The following is a 19,109-nucleotide window of genomic DNA, read 5'->3' as shown; positions in this document are numbered from 1 at the left end:
ATGGCAACCCACTCCAGTACTCTTGCCTGGAAAACCCCAGGGACAGGGGAGCCTGGTGGGCTGCCGTCTATGGGGTCGTACAGAGTCAGACACGACTGAAGTGACTTAGCAGCATATTGTATGTTAGATAATGACCAGTACTCTTGAGAAAACAGGAGGATAGTATGGATTAGTAGTTGCTCCTGCTGCTAAGTCGCTTCAGTCATGTCTGACTCTGTGATGCCATAGACTGCAGCCCACCAGGCTCCCCCATCTCTGGGATTCTCCAGGCAAGAATACTGGAATGGGTTGCCATTTCCTTCTCCAATGCATGAATGTGAAAAGTGAGAGTGAAGTCACTCAGTTGTTTCCAACTCTTAGCAACCCCATGGACTGCAGCCCACCAGGCTCTTCCATCCATGGGATTTTCCAGGCGAGAGTACTGGAGTGGGGTGCCATTGCCTTCTCTGGGATTAGTAGTTGGGAGGTTGCAATTTTAAATTGGTGGCCCAGATAGGGCTTCAGGACAGGGTGACAACTGAGTTAAAGATGTGGAGGTGGGGAAGTGAGCCACTTGGGTATCTCTCAGAAGAGCATTCCAGAGAGAGGACAGCAAAGGGGAAATTGGAATCCTCACTTCATTGCTGATGTAACGCAAAATGATTTGGGCAGTTTGGTGGTTTCTCAAAAAGCTAAACAGAATTACTGTACAACCTAGTAATTCTACTCCTAGGTGTATATCCAAAAGACTCAAAAGCAGTGACTCAGTCGTACATGCGTGTTCATAGCACTATGAGAAATAGATGGGGAAACAGTGGAAACAGTGTCAGACTATTTTTTGGGGCTCCAAAATCACTGCAGATGGTGATTGCAGCCATGAAATTAAGACGCTTACTCCTTGGAAGAAAAGTTATGAGCAACCTAGATAGCATATTCAAAAGCAGAGACATTACTTTGCTGACTAAGGTCCGTCTGGTCAAGGCTATGGTTTTTCTTGTGGTCATGTATGGATGTGAGAGTTGGACTGTGAAGAAGGTAGAGCGCCGAAGAATTGATGCTTTTGAACTGTGGTGTTGGAGAAGACTCTTGAGAGTCCCTTGGACTGCAAGGAGATCCAACCAGTCCATTCTGAAGATTAGCCCTGGGATTTCTTTGGAAGGAATGATGCTAAAGCTGAAACTCCAGTACTTTGGCCACCTCATGCGAAGAGTGGACTCATTGGAAAAGACTCTGATGCTGGGAGGGATTGGGGGCAGGAGGAGAAGGGGATGACAGAGGATGAGATGGCTGGATGGCATCACTGACTCGATGGACATGAGTCTGAGTGGACTCTGGGAGTTGGTGATGGACAGGGAGGCCTGGTGTGCTGTGATTCATGGGGTCGCAAAGAGTCGGACACGACTGAGCGACTGAATCGAACCGAAAGAGGGAAACCGGCAAAATGTCATCAGATGAAAGGATAAATTCTAATATATTCATGGTGGTGGTTTAGTTGCTAAGTTCTGTCCAACTCTTCAACCCCATGGACTGTAGCCTACCAGGCTCCTCTGTCCATGGGATTCTCCAGGCAAGAATACTAGAGTGGGTTGCCATTTCCTTCTCCAGGGGATCTTCCTGACCCAGGAATTGAACTCATGTCTCCTGCATTGGAGGCAGATTCTTTACTGACTGAGCTATGAGGGAAGATTAGTTCGAGATTTAAAAAAGTGATGGATATGTTTATTACCTTGATTGTGATGATGGTTTCACTGAGTATGTGCATATGTCCAAACTCATCAAATTGTATAAAGTCAATATGTTCAGTTTTTATGTATCATTATACCTCAAATTTTTCTTTTAGTTAGTAGCCTTTCTAGTTCAGGTGTCCAAGTGCCCACACTGGGACCAGGACTCACTCCTTCTGTATGGGCTTCCACACCAGGACATGGTCAGCACCCATCAGACATTAAAGAATACACCTGCAATGCGTGGGACCTGGGTTCGATCCCTGGGATGGAAAGATTCCCTGAAGGGGGGCATGGCAACCCACTCCAGTATTCTTGCCTGGAGAATCCCATGGACAGAGGAGCCCGGCGGGGTACAATACACAGGGTTGCAAAGAGTTAGACACGACTGAACGACTAAGCACAGCACAGCAAACACTTTCCAGCCTTCACTAATTTTACCAGCAGAGGGCACACAGCAGACATGCAATCTCTCTTGAATTATCAGTCTTGCTTCCAGAGTGGTCCTCATAGCATTGAGCTGTTAATGCTCCGAATTAGTTCTTCACTTTCCTCTCATGGTTAAGAGGCTCTTGTCTTCTGTTTCAGACGAACAGCCCAAGGACAGTCGCTATGTCTGGAACAGTTTCATTTATGCTAGGAAAGGATCACCAGGCTGGATTCTGTGGTTACCTAGATCACTAATTTTGAAGGCATGGCTCAGGAAAGGTAGTTGTAGACTTTAGGGTTTATCAGGATGCCTGCGGGGGTGGAGGGGGCGAGAGACACAGAGACCTGGAGGTACATGAGAATCAACTGTGCATATTTTTAAAAAATTCTTGGGCGTGGCCCCCAGATCTAATACATAAGAATGTCTAAGCTGGTGCCCCAGGAATCCATACTGTAACATGTTGCCAAGGGATTTCATGCAGTCAGCTCTGAACCAGCACTGGGGATTTACTAATCCAGGGCAATCTCTGGTGTTCCCATCTCAGTCCTGCTACTGCGGCGACAGCCCGTAGGGCCATGAGCAGTCATGGAGTCAGAAGTAGGTGTAAAGCACTGGGGCGTGGACCAGCCCTTCCTAAGGGAGCAAGGCCCCTCCCACTGAGGGGATGTGGAGGGTAGCCTCTAAGGTTAAGGTAGCAACTCTGTCCCCTCTGAGGGATTTTTTAATATTTATTTATTTGCACCGAGTCAGTTACTGCACGCGAGATCTTTAATCTTTGTTGCAGCATGCAGGATCTGTTAGTCACGGAATTCAAACCCTTAGTTGTGGCTGCTGCTGCTGCTAAGTCGTTTCAGTCGTGTCCGACTCTGTGCGACCCCATAGACGGCAGCCCACCAGGCTTCCCCGTCCCTGGGATTCTCCAAGCAAGAATACTGGAGTGGGTTGCCATTTCAAATCCCCTGACCAGGGATTGAACCTGGGCCCCCTGCATTGGGAGCGTGGAGTCTTAGCCACTGGACCAGCAGGAATGTCTCCTATACTCTCAGATGTGATCAGAGAATAGCCACTGCATTTGCCACTCAGTGACGGGAGAAGCTGAACCTTGCTTCCCAGGGAGCTCTCAGCTTATCTCCAGGCCCTCCGTCCCCACTCTGCATACAGGCAGGGTGGGCTGCAGGCAGCTACACTTGGGGACCCGGTCTCCTCCCCAGCATGGCTCCAGATGGCGGTGCTTAGAGCAGCTTCTATCTCTCTGACTGAAGGGTCTTCCTGACAGAGTTTTCAGTCACATTGAGCTCAGCCAGAGCCCATCATCAGGCTGAGTCGGGAGCTGAGCACATGCTCAGATATTGGTGGGGAGTGGTCCTAGGGGTCCCAGTGACAAGATTCTACAGACCCAAAGGCTGAGCTGCAGAGTCCAGGCCAGCTGTGTGGTTCCCAGTTACTGTCCAAGCCAAGGGCATCTTAGAGACTCCTTTGGCCCGGAGCTGATGCTTCTGTCTGGCACTAGGATTTCCGGGAGCATCTGGTCAGGGCTGTCTCACTCAGGGAGGGAAGTCCCTCTCTGGCCTCCTGGATACTGAATGGCCTCCTGTTCAGGCCTCTCTGGGAAGCTGAGAGGGAAGCTTCCATCCAGAGGGAAACTGCCAGAGGGAAGCTGCCATCCCCACAAGGGGAGAAATCCTGGAGCTTGGAAGGGACTTGAAAGATGATGTAACATCATAGAAAGAGGCTAGACATGAAGTAAGACAATACTACCTCAGACAGGTCAGCACCCATATTCTTATCTGTAAAATGGAAGGTATTATCCCTATCTCATAGGGTTGAAGGAACATTAAATGAGCTACTGAAAGAATATAAAGTGTTTCAGCACAGCGCCTGGTATCCAGTCAGTATTGAAATGTTGGCAGTGACTTTTCCAGGTCCTGTCTCTGTAGCACAGGTGAAGACTCAAGGGTACAGGTCTGGAAAATGAAGGGGAACTGTAGAGGGGAGATGCTGGCCATCTTGGATTGTTTCAGACCCTCACTGGGGCTGAACGAGAAGCCTGCATCCCTTGAAGCCCCCTGTTCCTTATCACCCTCACAGCAACAAGGGTGTCACCATTCTCTGGATTCCTGTGTCCCCTTTCCTCTGGGTGCACCCTGGTAACACCCATTCACACGTCCTCTTGCTTAATCCGTGGGAGACCTGGGGACCACCAGGCCGGCCTGCTGCTGCCAGCAGGAAGTTCTGAGGCTGGAAGACTGGGTGGAGCCTGGGGCTTCTCAGGATTCCTGGGGCCACTGTGGGGAGCCCCTGGACTTCTTGGCTGTCTCCAGGTCTCCAGGCCGGAGCGACATCATTCTGTGTGAAGGGCTGGGATGGGGCAGGTGAGCTGCAGAGGATACAGGCAGGTAGGAGTGGAGAGGGCCTGCTTTGGGCAGCAAAACTCTCAGAGCCTTGGAAGGACCAAAAAGTAAATGGGGGTAGTTTTCAGAGTCTGACTTTTAAGTTCAGGCCCAACCAGTGTGAAAGTGGCAGCCACACCCTCCTCCTTTTTGTTCCTCAAATGCACAAAGTAACTCAGACAGTAAAGAATCTGCCTGCAATGCAGGAGACCCAGGTTTGATCACTGGGTTGGGAAGATCCCCCTGGAGAAGGGAATGGCTACCCACTTCACTATTCTTGCCTGCAGAATCCCATGGACAGAGGAGCCTGGCAGGCTATACAGTTCATGGGGTTGCAAAGTCAGAAACGACTGAGTAACACTTTCACTTTCACTAACTCCTGCCTCAGGGCCTTGGCATTCATTAGCTGCTTTCTCTGCTTGAGGTTCTCTTCACTCATGGCTGGTTGCTTGCTTTCATTTAGGTTTCATCTCAGGTGCCCTCTCTTCAAAGATGCCTCTTGTAAGCACTCTAATATGTCGCTCTCCCCCAACTCCCACACTTTCTGTCCATTTACCCCGTTTTATTGCCCTTAGAGTCCTTATCACTCTGTCAAATGATCTCACTTATATATCTCATTTCTTGTTTAGTGTCTGTCTCCTTTATGAAAGTAGGATTTTATTTCGTTCACCTATTTATCCCCAGGGCTGAGAACAGAAGCACATAGTAGGTACTCAGTAAACGTTTGTTGAGTGCTGGAAAGGTGTTGGGTCTAAGAGAGGCAATCCTGACGGTGAGAGAGGTTTTGGAATATTGTCATCTTGACCTTGCTAAAGCAGAAAGGGGCGTGATCAAGGTGGGCCAGGACTCAAACTAAAATGCACCCATTAGGGTGAATGGATAAGTGTCCTCGCAGCCACTGAGAGGTGGCCTGACTCTGCAGCCAGGTCACAAGAGCCAAAAGACATCAGAGCAGTCGTCCCTTGCCGGGAGCCAGCATGGGAGATCCCACCCATGACAAGGTCACGCAGGACTCGAGGGACTTCCTGGGCCATCCCACCCATGACAAGGTCATGCGGAAGAGTCCTAGTAAGCAAGGCCTCAGGACTCGACAGACCCCCCTGGACCTGCTCGAGCATCTACCCCCAAACCAGAATCTTACTATTTTATGTCTTTCACCAACTCTTCTGACATTAACAGGGGGCTGTCCCTGACCACCTTTCTGTGGAAAGAGTTAACTTAGGGCTCTAGTTGATAAATCTCCTGGGCATGAAAGGAGTGTTTCAAACCCCCTGTTAGCATTCTAGCTTACTTGGCAGGTTTATCCAGACTCTTGCAACATTGTTGAGCCAATGCTTGCTGCCAAGTTCTCACATCCCTTATCCATTGTGTTCCTGGGAGTGCATATAGTTAAGATATAGAAATAACAAGCAGTAGCTTTAGCATTAGCAACATTAGACTTTGAGTTAATAAGTTCTTTCTTTGCTGTAACCCGCTGAATCTTTGCTCCATAAAAATGTAACTCTCTACTTTAAGGGTGATGCAGGCTAGGAATTTAAGAAGAAACACTTTAAGGGAAAATTATTGTTCTGGCTGACCATTATCAAAAAGAGGTCATAAAATATCAACAGGCCTCCAGGCCAGAAGATGATGTACAAAAAATAAGACTCTTGCAGGAAGGAACCTGATATCAATAAGTTATTACTGATGGAATGTTGAGTTGACTCTGCATTTTTCACCTTGCTGTATGTATAACTCAGGGTATAAAAGCCCTAAGGAAAATAAACGGGCCTCGCTCACCAAAGAAGCTTGGTCACCCCATGTCATTCTTTCCTTATCTCTTTCTCTATCTTCATTCGCCAACGTCGTCCACCCTGAGGATATCTCTGGACTCTGCTGAGGCTGGACCTCGGTAGTCCCTATCATGGATGAGGAATTGGCGTCTGAAGTCTGAGACAAGGTCCTGGGGTGTTCCACTGGGGAGAAGCATAGTGACGAGGGTTCAGCAGGCAGTTCACCCATAGACAACAGGACCCCAGCTCCTCAGGTGAGATTCAGGGGCAAAATGTTAGGTAGCAACAACTGGACAGAAAACACAACCTTAACCAAGGTTACTAGGGAGACTCCAAAAACCAGAATCCAGGCAGAAACCAAGTCATGAGAACCAGAGTGGGAGCTGGGCTGAGGCTGAGGTCAAGTGGGAATTGGGCTAGCTGGGGAATTAGCCAGTGAAAGAGGCAGGACCGGACAGGCGGTTTGGTTGGGAAACAGGTCTGTGGCCCTTTGCTGTCGGGGCAGGGGGCAGAGCTGCATTTGCCTACCAAAGACAGTGCTCAGCGGCTGTCTGTCTTCAACTCTCTCCCCTCCTCTCGGGCTTCCAACAAGAGAGCTGCCTTCAGCAGCACCCCTAAGCCAAAAAATCTCCCTGGGGCTATTGTGGATATGCCTTCAGAGAGACTTTTAGTTATTTTAGCCATTGAACGAGGAGCTGTCATATCCACAGGACCAGACAAGAAATACCTATAGGACTTCTGCTGGAGAGTGACCAAAAGTTCCAATTGGCTCAAAAAGCAATAAACTGCCCTGCCTGGGGCATGGGCCTCTCCAACCCTGGCTACCCATGAGGGCTGCTCAGCTGTCAGTAGGCCAGACTCCTAGTTGCCCTCCTGCTCAAGCCACAGGCTCACTCCTGCCTCCCTACTTATGCCCACTCCCCTCTTCTTTACCAATCCAAACATTACACTTTCTTCAACAACCAAAATAAGTTCAGTGATTTTTTTTTTTGGTGACCCCTCCATGATGTTGAATACATAATGCTGTCAATTTCCATAGCACAGTCTTACACTTGGTAATACTCTGGACTAATTTTTGTTCCCAAGTAGTTTCAGCATGTACCTTGTTCTCCTAACTAGATCAGAGGGTCCTTGAATGTAGAGTGTGGATCCTCCTGCTATATTTCTTCCAGAGTACCCAGCAAAGAGCTGGGGTGGGGGCATCATAGATCAATGTTAACTTGAACCCTGCCTTCTTCAAGAAAGGGCAGGGGGAAAGAAATATTTTTGGTACCTGGGGCTGCTCGGTGAAAAATGGAGAGCAGGAGCTAAGGGCATGGGAAAGAACTGGGCCTACTGGGTAACCTATATTTTGTAGTTTTAAATTTTGGAAATAAAAGGAGAGCAGCCTAGTCTCGACATCCAGGGAACCTAGGAAGTAATAATGAGTCAATGTCTCCTTTTAGAACTTCTCTATCCCTCCCCTTGCATTGGCTCTCAAGAACCACATACCTGGCCTGTATTCCACCCCCTCTGGGTGCTTCTGCCCACTGATGACACCATATGAGAGAATGAATTAGTCCTGAAGAAGTGATTCAAAGGATGAGCATTTCAGGTGGCATAGAAAGGGTGCCTATCTAGTAGGGTGAGCTGCCTCTTCTGCTCATCACAGTCAGAAATGTCTTCACGGAAGAAAGCAAGACATGAAGGCATGTGATAATCTATACAAATTTTATTTTAGTATCAATTTGTATGGAAACGAGCAGGTGTCAGTGTTACGCAGGCACGGAAAAAAGGGAAAGAAAAAACCCTCCAGTGATAATTGCTCTTGTATTTATACCATTTGGTTTCAACAGGGACAGGAAGTTTTACTGTTAGCTTCCTGTGGGAACTCCAGTTTCTGCACCTTTCCCTGCTGCCTCTCAGCATCACGATAGAGCAGGGATTTCTGAGCCTTCAATCGGCAAGCCAGGCACATGAAAATTGACTCCACATTCTGGCTCTCTTTGGGGTCCTTGGCTGACGTCTCAAATAAGAGCATGTTGTGGGCATCAGCAAATTTCAGGGCTAAGTTGGAGGGCACCTGGATCTGTTCCCTCAAGTCACACTTGTTGCCCACAAGCACTTTCGGGACTAGTGGGGGCACAGCATGCCCATTGCATTCTTGGATCCACATTTTGAGGTTGGTGAAGGAGGTCATCTTCGTGACGTCGTAGACAAAGACCACAGCATGCACGTTGCGGTAGTAGTGCTCCACCATGCTCTTGCGGAAGCGTTCCTGACCCGCTGTGTCCCACACCTGAACCTGGAAGATACAAAAGACCGATATTTGGAGTCAGAAAAGGAAACATGAAATAGAGATAGGAGAAAACATGGTTCTGTGGCATTATAAAAATGAGGTGACAAGCCCTGACACAGGAAGTGGTTCTTTGACAAATTGGCAGAATGGTCTTTTTCAAAGTAGAGAAGTTTCTTCCAGCATGTATTAAGTCTTTCTTAAGATTTTGAGTTGAAAATCTTAAGTTTTTTAGTTGAAAATCTGGAGTGTAAATTGGTCAGCTTTCCTGGGGGGCAATTTGGCAATATTATCAAAAGCTTAAAGGTGCAAAATTTTTAGAGCCTAGAATCCCATCCAGAAATCTATACAAAAGAAATAGCAGATAATGTAAATAAGTGGTTGAGATATAATATACAGCATGATGCCCATATTTACCACTGCTGTATGATATATATGAAAGTTGTTAAGAGAATAAACCTGAAAATTCTCATCACAAGGAAAAACTTTCTCTTTTCTTGCTTTTTCTTTTTATTGTATTTGTATAAGATGATGGGTGTTCACTAAAGTTACTGCGATAATCATTTCACAACATATGTAACTAAAACTATTATGCTGTATACCTTAACCTTATACAGTGATGTACATCAATTACATCTCTATAAAACTAGAGGGGGAAGCAAAAAGAGAAAGATGTGGTCAAAATTCTGTACAAAGATCTTAATCAATTTTTACAAAACAGGAAATAACCTAAATGTTCACCAGGAGATAAACAGCTAAAAGGCATGTGTGCATCTATACAGGTGGGCTCTTCACCAGCTGAGCCACAAGGGAAACCCGTCTACACAATGGGCTATTATGCAGCCATTAAAATACTCTTTGCAAAGAATAAATTGTGTGTGGGAATTCCCTGGCAGTCCAGTGGTGAGGACTGTGCTCTTTCACTGCCAAGCCCCCAGGTTTGATTCCTGGTCAGGGAACTAAGATCTCACAAGCTGGACAGCATAGCCAAAAAAAAAAAAGAATTAAATGGTGCAAAAATGCTCACAAAACACGAGCTTAAAAAGGAGGATACAAAGTATTTTGTACACTATGGTCCCAATATTGAAAAAAAAAATTAAACATAGACACATGCATAGGAAAGATCAGAAGTGTACAAAACTATAATATTAATGGTTATTTATGAACAGTGGGATTTTAGGTGGTATTTATTTCCTTTTTTGTATTTTCCAAATTTTCTACTGTAAGCATACATCACTTTGGGGTTTTAAATTTTTTTTTGTATGACTGTTTAAAGAAAATAAAGTCAGTGTTAAAATCTCACTTTGTGGCTCAATTTATTTTAAATTCACTTCTTTCTTATGTAAAAGGTAAATTAGCTCATTGGAATTTTCTTCTGCATCTTAGCTTTTGGGATAAAGGACAATTAGCAACATACATATAGTTCCCAGGGGATGCTCCAGAGTCTACACACATTCAGCCCAATCTAGTTTCCTTTATATATCCAAAGTCTTGGACAAGGAAAATCATGCTGAGAACAATTGTCCCAAGGCCATGTACAATTCTAAGTTATGAAAGACAATGTGGTTATAGTCACTAATTGACTACTACAGTTCTTAAAATGAAGTATAGCCTTTATTTGGAATTAGCAGTCAGTAAGTATAATCTGAGGGCTTCCCTGGTGGTGCAGAGGTTAAAGTGTCTGCCTGCAATGTGGGAAACCTGGGTTCGATCCCTGGGTCGGGAAGATCCTCTGGAGAAGGAAATGGCAACCCACTCCAGTATTCTTGCCTGGAGAATCCCATGGACGGAGGAGCTTCGTGGGCTATAGTCCACGGGTTGCAAACAGACACGACTGAGCGACTTCACTTCACTTTAAGTATAATCTAGTAAATACAATTAAATCTTTTTGCTGGATAAACACCTTACAGGGCACTAGAGTCATCATTCTGAGCATCAATTTTCATCATCCAGGCTTTCCTTCATCTCCTTTATGGAGATGGGTGCCATGTTCCTTTGGCACGATCTTCAAGTCATGGCCTTCTTCTATTCAGATTTCCATGTATTTTGGTCAGATTCTCCTCTCCTCACTTCTGGACTACAGCAAAGGCTTTTGGATTCTAGATGCCTTCACCCCAGTGGCTCTTGCATACTGCTTTCAAATCAGCCTTCCTAAATCCCTGCTTGTATCAGCGTGTCGTCCTCCTCTTCAGCCAATTCCAACAGCCCTCTATTGCATATGGCATCAAAATAGAAACATTTCTGTCTGCCGTAATTCAACCCCACCCAACCTAGTTTCCAGCTACTCAGCTACACCTGGTTCATTCTGTCCTTTGTACCTATGGTCCTACTAGTCCACCCTCCCCTATATAAGTGGATGCCCCCAAACTGCTCTATCCAAATCCCACCCATTCTTCCAGGCTCAGCTCATATTCCACCTTCTTCCTAAAACCTTCTCCAGTTTTTCAGTTCTCTTTCCTTAGGAATGTTTATTGTACTTTGAGTCTCTACCACACCATTTAGAATATATTTATTTGTTCTCTGGGCTTCCCAGATGGCTCAGTGGTAAAGAATGCAGGAGGCTTGATTGGGTTCAGTCCCTGGGTCGGGAAGATCCCCTGGAGAAGGAAAAGGCAACACATTCCAGTATTCTTGCCTGGAGGATTCCATGGACAGAGGAGCCTGGCAGGGTGCAATCTGTGGGATCACAGAGTCGGACATGACTGAAGTGACTGAGCACACACACATGCTTGTTCTCTAGTCGGTTCATCAGTGTTCTTGGCATCCCTCCAGATGGACTGTAAGCAGTCTTTTTCTGCGTCAGGTCCCTCATCATCAAGCTTGTCATTAATATTGTCGTCTTGATCAAAAAGCAGTATTGGCCTGAGTCACCAAAACTACGATCCATCTGACATCCTAGGTATCTGCCAAGGATTTCAGAGACAACATTAGACTTTGGTTACCCAGAAAAACGTAAGTCCTCAAAGGCTGATTTGCTTTGGCAAGCAGAGACAGAAGGGATTCTCATTTCTTCCACCTCTCTGGTGCTCTGAGCAGGAAGACAGAGGAGAGCAGGCAGGGAGAGGAATGGAGGTCAGTGGAAAGAGGGCAAGTATCGCCAGAGAATATCCTTACCACTTGGCTCCTAGGATGGCTCCTCCCATCCCTACCCTCTGGTAGTCATAACTCTTGCCTCTGAATAAGGCTGAATCCCTACCAGCTCTCAGGCGTGTGGCAGATGCTTTAACACCATGAGCTCAGGACTCTAAAAATACCTGCCACTAGCAGGAACACGGGTGGGAGTGTGTGAGGTGTTTGGGGCTGAGTAGGTTGGCTGTTTGGCTTTTCTAAGGTAGGGCTTCAGAATGATGCACGCCACCCAAGCCTGTGGAGACTTGAACCTTTGATTTGGGGGGCTTGGAATTTCAACTTCTCTCTGTGGTGAGAGGGGAGCCAGGAAGCAGACTGCTCACAGCAGAAAATCACAAGAACTGGTGCTGTGGCTTCAAAAGCCATCACAAAGGGAGAGTGCGACAGTCAGGCTCTCTGAAACAGGAATGACCTTGTTTTGTTTCAGGGTTTGGTGTCCCAGTCCTTCTCGGCACCCTCATAAACCCCCGGCCTCTGTTGGACAGTGAAAGCAGCTCCTCCCCCTTTGGCAGCTGGCATTCCCTCACTCAGTCCCCCTCTCCCACCGTGGGCACAGCATCCACACGGTAGCCAGCACTGGTGCCTGCCCCTAAGCCACACACATGCCCCCAGGACCCTTTTTTTTCTCTCCAAGGACCAGTGGGGTTTAGTGGAGTCAAACAAGGGTGCAAATCCCAGCCCAATCACATCCTACTAGTTAGGTGTCCTCAGGCAAGTTACTTTATCTTCAGTGTCCTCCTCTGGAGACTAAGGATAAACACAGCAATCCTGTAGGGATGCTATGAGGATTAGCATCCTCATAAGTATAGGACACACTGCCCAATACAGCCCCCCTTCATCCCTGGCCTGAAACCGCCACCATCAAGTCTGGCCAGACAGCTCATTGAGCGGGCACCCTTGGAAATGCAGCAGCGGATATGGAAGTGGGAGACACAGGTTCCAGTCCCTCCTTTCACTGAGTCAATGACTAGGCAAAGGAAATTACATGCGAGAAAGATCTTTGCACAATACAAAGTGTTCTGCAAATATTAGTTGTTGCCATTGTCTCAGGGGGCCCATAAGCCCTGTCCTAGTAGCATTGCTCCTTTAATCCATTGGTTCTCCTCTTGGAAAGCAAGATGAGATATCTTGGCGGCTGCTGCTGCTTCTTCTTCTTTTTTTTTTTTTTTTTTTAGCTTGGCTTCTTGATGATGAGCTAGAGCCAAGGCAGAGGCAACCAGTGAGGAGGGGGAAGAGAGACGAAGGCCAGCAACATGTCCTGGTGGCTGGGGTCGGGCCCAAGGTGACGGGGACACTGGAGGAGCATCAAGGGGCACAGGGGAACTGCCAAAGATACCTCTAGCCTTGTAAACCATTTTCCTGGGGCTACGGCTGCCTGAGCAAGTCCCTCACCCCCTGCACGTGCTCTTAGGTGACTCAGGTATTTCTTCTCCCTAGAGAAGATATCTGGCATCTTTCTACACATGAGGTATGAGGTATGAATATCCTTCTGTTGGAGGCCGGCGGGGGAGGGTAGAAACGGAGAAAGGGAAAAAGTATATATCTGTAATCTTTGGAGGATGCCCAAGGAGGTCACAGGGAAAGTTTAAGACAAGTCTTTCTTCAGTGAGCTGCTGCTGCTGCTAAGCTGGACCATCCCATCTGCCTGTAAGATACAACCAGCTTCACACGCCAGGCTGACACAGAGAATGGCAAAGGAGGACGGAGAGACAAAGAGAAACTCACAGCAAGAGAAGCAGCAGTGGAGACAGAGAAACAACCAAACTAATGGCTAATTAACCATTAAGCTAACTGGCAGAAGATGGAAGCTCAGAAGCCCTAAGGAAGACATGATGTCATTCTGACTGCAGGCAGCTTCTGAGGGAACACTTAGTTCAGCCTCCATCCATTCGGTAATGTAACACACATGAGGGTGTTTTTCCAAGTGAGTGCAGAGGAAGAGAAATCCACAGTCTTGAGCGACACCTGCCCCCAGCCACGGCTGACCGCAGGATGCCTGGTCCAGAGGCTAGGGCAGAGGGTGTGCCTGGCGTGTAGGAGGAACCCAACTGGACAGGAGAAGATGCTTCCATGAAAATCTACAAAGAGGGGCTCAAAAATTAGAACTGAGCCTCCCTTCTACTACCTCCCCACCCCCAAACACCCAGTCCTGTTCGGCATTTTCCAGTGCTTTGAGACTGAGACAGGCGCGATATGATTTAGCTAAACCTGTAAGATGACAGACACTTAATGTTCTTTCAAGGAAGTTCCACCCTTCCCTTGGGGGTTGGGGGAGGCCTCCATCCTTCCTAGGCTGATGTCAAGAAGGCCTGTCAGTTTTCCCTGTCCCAGGTAACTTTGTGGGTTGGATGGACCACAGGGCTGGCCCAGTGTGGGGATTTACAGACTCTTCTAAGCCAGGCAGCACAGTGTGTGGAAAGAGCACCAACAAGGGAATTAGGAGACCTGAGTTGTAGGCCGGGCCCTGGGTGATCTTGGGCAAGTCACTTTCCCTCTCAGTCTGAGTTTCCTCTCTGTAAAACAAGGAAGTTGGGCTAGAGATGCTCTAAGGTCTCTTCCATCTCTGAATATTCTCTGATTCTTACACTCAAGGTAAGACAGTCCAGGGACAGAAAGGAAAACCTAGGTACTCAGCACAACGTCTGCAGTGCAGCTGAAGGGGGCATTCTTGAAGGCTCATGAGTCCAGGGGCTGAAACCCTGGGCCCCCGGGATCACATAAGGCTGGCTGCCTGGCATGCCACCTCCCCCTGTGCACAATCCCTCCCAGCCAGATATTGCCCGACTGGAGGAGAGAGCAGTGACAAAACGCGTGGGCTCTGAATTGAGGCTGAATGCTGGCCCTATCTCAGGGAAGGCAGGACAGTGAGATGGCGCAGTGCTGGGGCTCCAGGGTTGAAGACCAAAGCTCAGATCCACGTGCCTTGGGGCAAATTATTTCATCTCTCTAACTTTGGTCTCCTTATCTATAAAACAAGAACAGTAATAATAGTCCTAATTTCATGGGGCTGCTGAGAAGATCAAATAAGATAGTGCATGGAAAGTGCCTAGCCTGGGCTCTTTGTTTCTTCAATAAATAGAAGTTGCTGTTGTTGTTGTTATGATTATTGCTGACTCGCTGAAGGCTTTTTTTGATGTTCTTGTGAATCAGGAAATACTGGATTATAAATGTCGTGAGGGGGTGGCAGACACATAGATTGCCGACACCAAATGGGGCTTCAAGGCCCTACAGATGGCACTGGCATTTTGTTTGGTGTTGTAGTTTGTTTGTTTTTTGGCCATGCCTTATACCATGCAGGATCTTAGTTCCCCCACCAGGGACTGAGCTTGGGCCCCCTGCATTGCGAGCAGAGTCTTAACCACTGGACCACCAGGGAAGTCCCAGCACTGCCATTTTAGAGCCTGACAGCCTTCTCCTGCTGAACCTGTGGTCTAGGGCTGCCTCAGTTTGGGGACTTTTCTCTCTCTCCCCAAAAGAGAAGCCTTTGACAGTCACCTCCTAGTATGGGTTTTGGTACTCGTTCCTTGAGACATTTCAGGCCAGCCAGAGTATGGGGCAAAACTGCCTCCCCTGGGGTGCCTGTGCTAGCTGCTGTGCTCTGCCATCTCCTCAAAGACACGCCGGTCTCACCTGCCAGCTTGGGCTCTGGGCTTGCAGCAGCCTTGCTGGAGGCAGGGCCCCCATCCCGCTGCTCCCACACCCTACCCTGAGCCCCTTCAGAATCTGTACTCAGAGGGCTCGCCCATGAGCAGTGTCACAAGATTTCGTCCTCTTGAAAATATCATCTTCCCAAAAAAGCCTGTATTAAGCACTTATGTGCACGTGGTGCTGTACTGGGCTCCATCTCTTGTGAGTCACACTGTCACAGGCTCTGCCCTCTGGGAAGAGGTCCAGAATCTTTGGTGGACACTGTAAAATCCAGTTTGACTAAGTACTGGATGTTAGAAGGGAAGGAATCTTTGCAAAATTTTCCCCAAGGCCATTGGGCAGTGACCCTCTTCCACTCGTTTTCACCTTCCACTTTCTGGCTTCCTCCTCTCCTCTCCCCCTCTTCTCCTTTCCTAGACTCCCAAACATTTCCTTTTTCTTTCATCTAAATTTCAAGTGGACTTCTTTCCCCCTCTCTTAAATGTAAACGACTCTTTGGCTCAATGTGACATGATGTTAAACAAGCGATAGCATTAAATTCGAAAGGTTTTGAGGGTTTAAGAACACATTCATAAGTATATTTCTATTTTGGATTTTAAAAGGCATGTTTTAGAAATTCCAGTCTTACAACCTTACATTAAAGAAGTCCTAGCCAAACAGACATTGAAATAAGAGCCCTAGGAAAGGATGGAGACAGATACCTACTTTGACATTTAAAAGGAAATGTAGCAATGCCCCCCCGCCCCCCGCCCCCACCACCGCCTGGCAAAATGAGAGGGGCAAAAAAGATCACTATTTCCAAACAGTACCCTATGTTCCTGATCCTGGGGTCAGTTGTTCTCAAGAGCACTCCCGTATCGGTACTGAGCTCCCCATCTTCCTGACATCAAGTGCCTTGGACCAGTCTCTGAAGCCATTTTAAAACCTGTTCATTTTAATAACGAAGGAGTCAGGAATCTTGTACAGTTTAGAGCATTTCATCACCCTCCCCAGTTACTCAGCCCTTCTCTCTACATCACTCAGAAGAGAGGTCCTGTGGTCATTTGGGCTGTTTGCCCAATGGAAAGGGAGGGTTAACTTCACCTGACAGTGTCTGACCACAGGCTTGAGAAAAGGCCAGCTGTGGCTCTAGAGGAGTTGGTCTTTAGTGCCCAGTGCCTTTTGAGGTGTCTTTGCTGCCCATAACCCTGCCCCCTCTGCTCCCCCAGCACATGAAGCTGCCCTTGCCAGGTCCTTCCTCCCCCCATCTTCTGCACATTGAAATATTCCTGTCCTCTTGAGTTTCTGCCTTTTCTGATCTGAAAGTGAGCACAAATGGTCAGACAAGAATATCTGTACTTACTGACAAACTAATGAGATGGGGGCACCAAGACACTTTCCTTAGGCCTCAAACAAGTTGCTCTGCATCTTTACAAAGGCCCGCTGAAGACAATACCAACAGAATGAGTAACAGGCATTAGGTACACCAGACAAATAAAGAAGCTATCATTTGAGGGGTGCTCTTCCAAAAGAACTAGTTTTATCTGTTATGAAGTGCCGGCAGGTAACCCTATGTCAATTTCTTTAAAGGGGCTAATGGCTTTGTGCCAGAACCACTGCACACCACTCCTATTCCAAACCAGCCCTAATCTCAACTATACATTTTAATTTAAAATACAGCACTTTTCATTCTCTATGGATTTCCATCCTCCCCCCACCACCCCGCCTGCCCACTGCCAAGGCCTGAGGGCTTAGCCAAAGCAGGTTTGTGCAACCTATTGGCACTCACGAGGTAGAAGAGACCTCAAGATATGTGAAGTGCTTTGGGATCCATTCCACAGACCAGGACGGAGATCCCTCATACCTCCCTCTGCCCACAGGTGCCGCTGCTCCCGGCTCAGGGTCGAGGATGGGTTTGAACCGGCTTTTCCTGGCAGGAGCTGTCAGGCAAGGGCAAAGGGCATGAATGCAACCACTCCCTCCAGCCCTCAAAAAAAAAAAGTGGGGGGGTTGAGGTGGGAATTGGGCCACTGAGAGAGGCGAAAGGGGATGAGGACTTGCGGAGGGTCTTGGGCTCAGCAAGCGGCGACACAGCCACACGCTGGACATTTACAACCACATGAGAGATACCTCTGGCAAGACCCCCTCCCAGATCCCTCCCTTTCTGGACCTGACCGTCTGAATCACCTTGATCTTCTCGCCCTCGATTTCCACCGTCTTCTCCCTGAAGTCAACGCCGATGGTGGCTTCAGTCTTGTCCGGGAAGGTACCCCCGCAGAAGCGGAAGGTCAGGCAGGTTTTGCCCACGTTGGAGTCCCCGATCACGATGATTTTGAAGATGCGAATCTGCACGTACTGGTCCAGCGACGAGTCCAGCTCCAGGGAGGCCAGGCCAGCGGCCGAGGCGGGCTGCAGATTCCCATGGCCCAGGATGGGCTGCGCCATCTCCCCCGGACCAGACCGGGGCCCCAACCCCCCTCGAGGGCTCCACACAAAGAAAACGGCCACGTTAGTGCGCTCGAGGCGAGCGAGCTTTGTGCGTGTGTATGTGTGTGCGTACGTGTCTGTGAGTGTGTACCCGCGCGTGTATGCGTGCGCCGGCAACGTGTGTGCGCGCGCGCGCGCGTGAAGGGGGTGCTTCTCACCCCAGCCCCCCTCCTCCAGCGCACCCTCCTAGCAGCTCAGAGGCAGCGACACAAAAGCCAGGGAGGGGAGGAGAGATGGAGGAGAGCCGGCAAGCCTTCTCCTTGGGCCTGTGCCCTCAGGCTTGGGATCCTACGGCGCTCCCCAGGCCGCCTCTGCCGCCACCGCGCCTTTGCATAAACCCTCCCCTGCCGGGACCCCAGGGACACACCGGAGGGAAGAAGCCTAAGGAGGATAGGGTGGGTGGGGAGATCCGCACACGCCAGCTCGGGATGGTCTTCCTTTTTCCTTGCACCCATTTATTTTATAGCTTTCGGGCTCCCCACTCCCACTTTCTCAGAGCGCTCGGGGTCAGCGGGCTGGGAGCACAACTGGGGAGGACAAAGAAAGCTGCACCTTCGGGCGTCTCTAGAGCACTTTGGCCCTGGAGCGACACTACTCGGCGGGAGTGGGATGTGGGGCGCAGACACCTCTTTCACCTCTTCTGCGGCGGGCAGCTGCGCCCCGCCTCCGCGGCCCCCTCCCAAGCCTTAAGATAAAGGGATGCTCTGTCTTATTGAGAAAGCAGGTGCGCTCGCGCGCCCCAGGGAGCCGGGGAGGGCGCTGCCAAGACACACCATGGGTTGTGGGGCCCGCGCAGCTGAGAGGAGGAAGGCAGGGGCACGGGTGTGCGTGTGTAGGGCGAGTTACTGTTTCTGTCACAGACTTGCCAGATGTAGGGGGGCGCGTGCCAGGCGCCAACCGCCCCTCATCACACCACGAGCACCCATCCTCTGAATGTTCAGGAGAGTGGCTCCCATTGGCTGCTGCAGTCGGTTGTGTTTGGCTGGCCAATGGGGAAGGCCCGCCGCGGCAGAGGGCCGGTGTGTGGGCTAAGAGAAGGGGAAGCTAGTGCTGGCAGCTTCAGCAAAAGGGGACTTTGTTTCCGGGGCTAACCGTGACAGGTCCAGGTGGAGGGATCCTGAGACATGGCGTAAACCTCACAGTGTCTTGCACTTCTGGGCTCTCCATACAATCACAAATCCTTGCAGAATGGTGGAGTTTCAAAAGGAAGTGGAAACCCCTAGGAGCGTTCACCCCTCTGCAACTGAATGTAGAACAAAGTGGTTGGGTCTAATTTGCCAGAAGCCTAGATTATGC

The 19,109-nt window shown here is 48.8% G+C and overlaps 1 protein-coding gene across 1 annotated transcript; it reads right to left on the bottom strand.

Moving 5' to 3' along the window:
- Nucleotides 1-7,991: 7,991 nt before the first annotated feature.
- Nucleotides 7,992-17,939, bottom strand: RAB33A (RAB33A, member RAS oncogene family). The gene is made up of 2 exons (XM_004022383.6): nt 17,514-17,939; nt 7,992-8,579 (listed from the first exon to the last, which is right to left on the bottom strand). The coding sequence occupies exons 1-2, from the start codon at nt 17,769-17,771 to the stop codon at nt 8,124-8,126; spliced, it is 714 nt and encodes a 237-aa protein (XP_004022432.1). The 5' UTR covers nt 17,772-17,939; the 3' UTR covers nt 7,992-8,123.
- Between the last annotated feature and the right edge of the window lie 1,170 nt (nt 17,940-19,109).

Source organism: Ovis aries, chromosome X, assembly GCF_016772045.2.
Source record: "Ovis aries strain OAR_USU_Benz2616 breed Rambouillet chromosome X, ARS-UI_Ramb_v3.0, whole genome shotgun sequence".
Lineage (NCBI taxonomy): Eukaryota > Metazoa > Chordata > Mammalia > Artiodactyla > Bovidae > Ovis > Ovis aries.
This window is presented reverse-complemented; position numbering and strand designations above follow the sequence as displayed.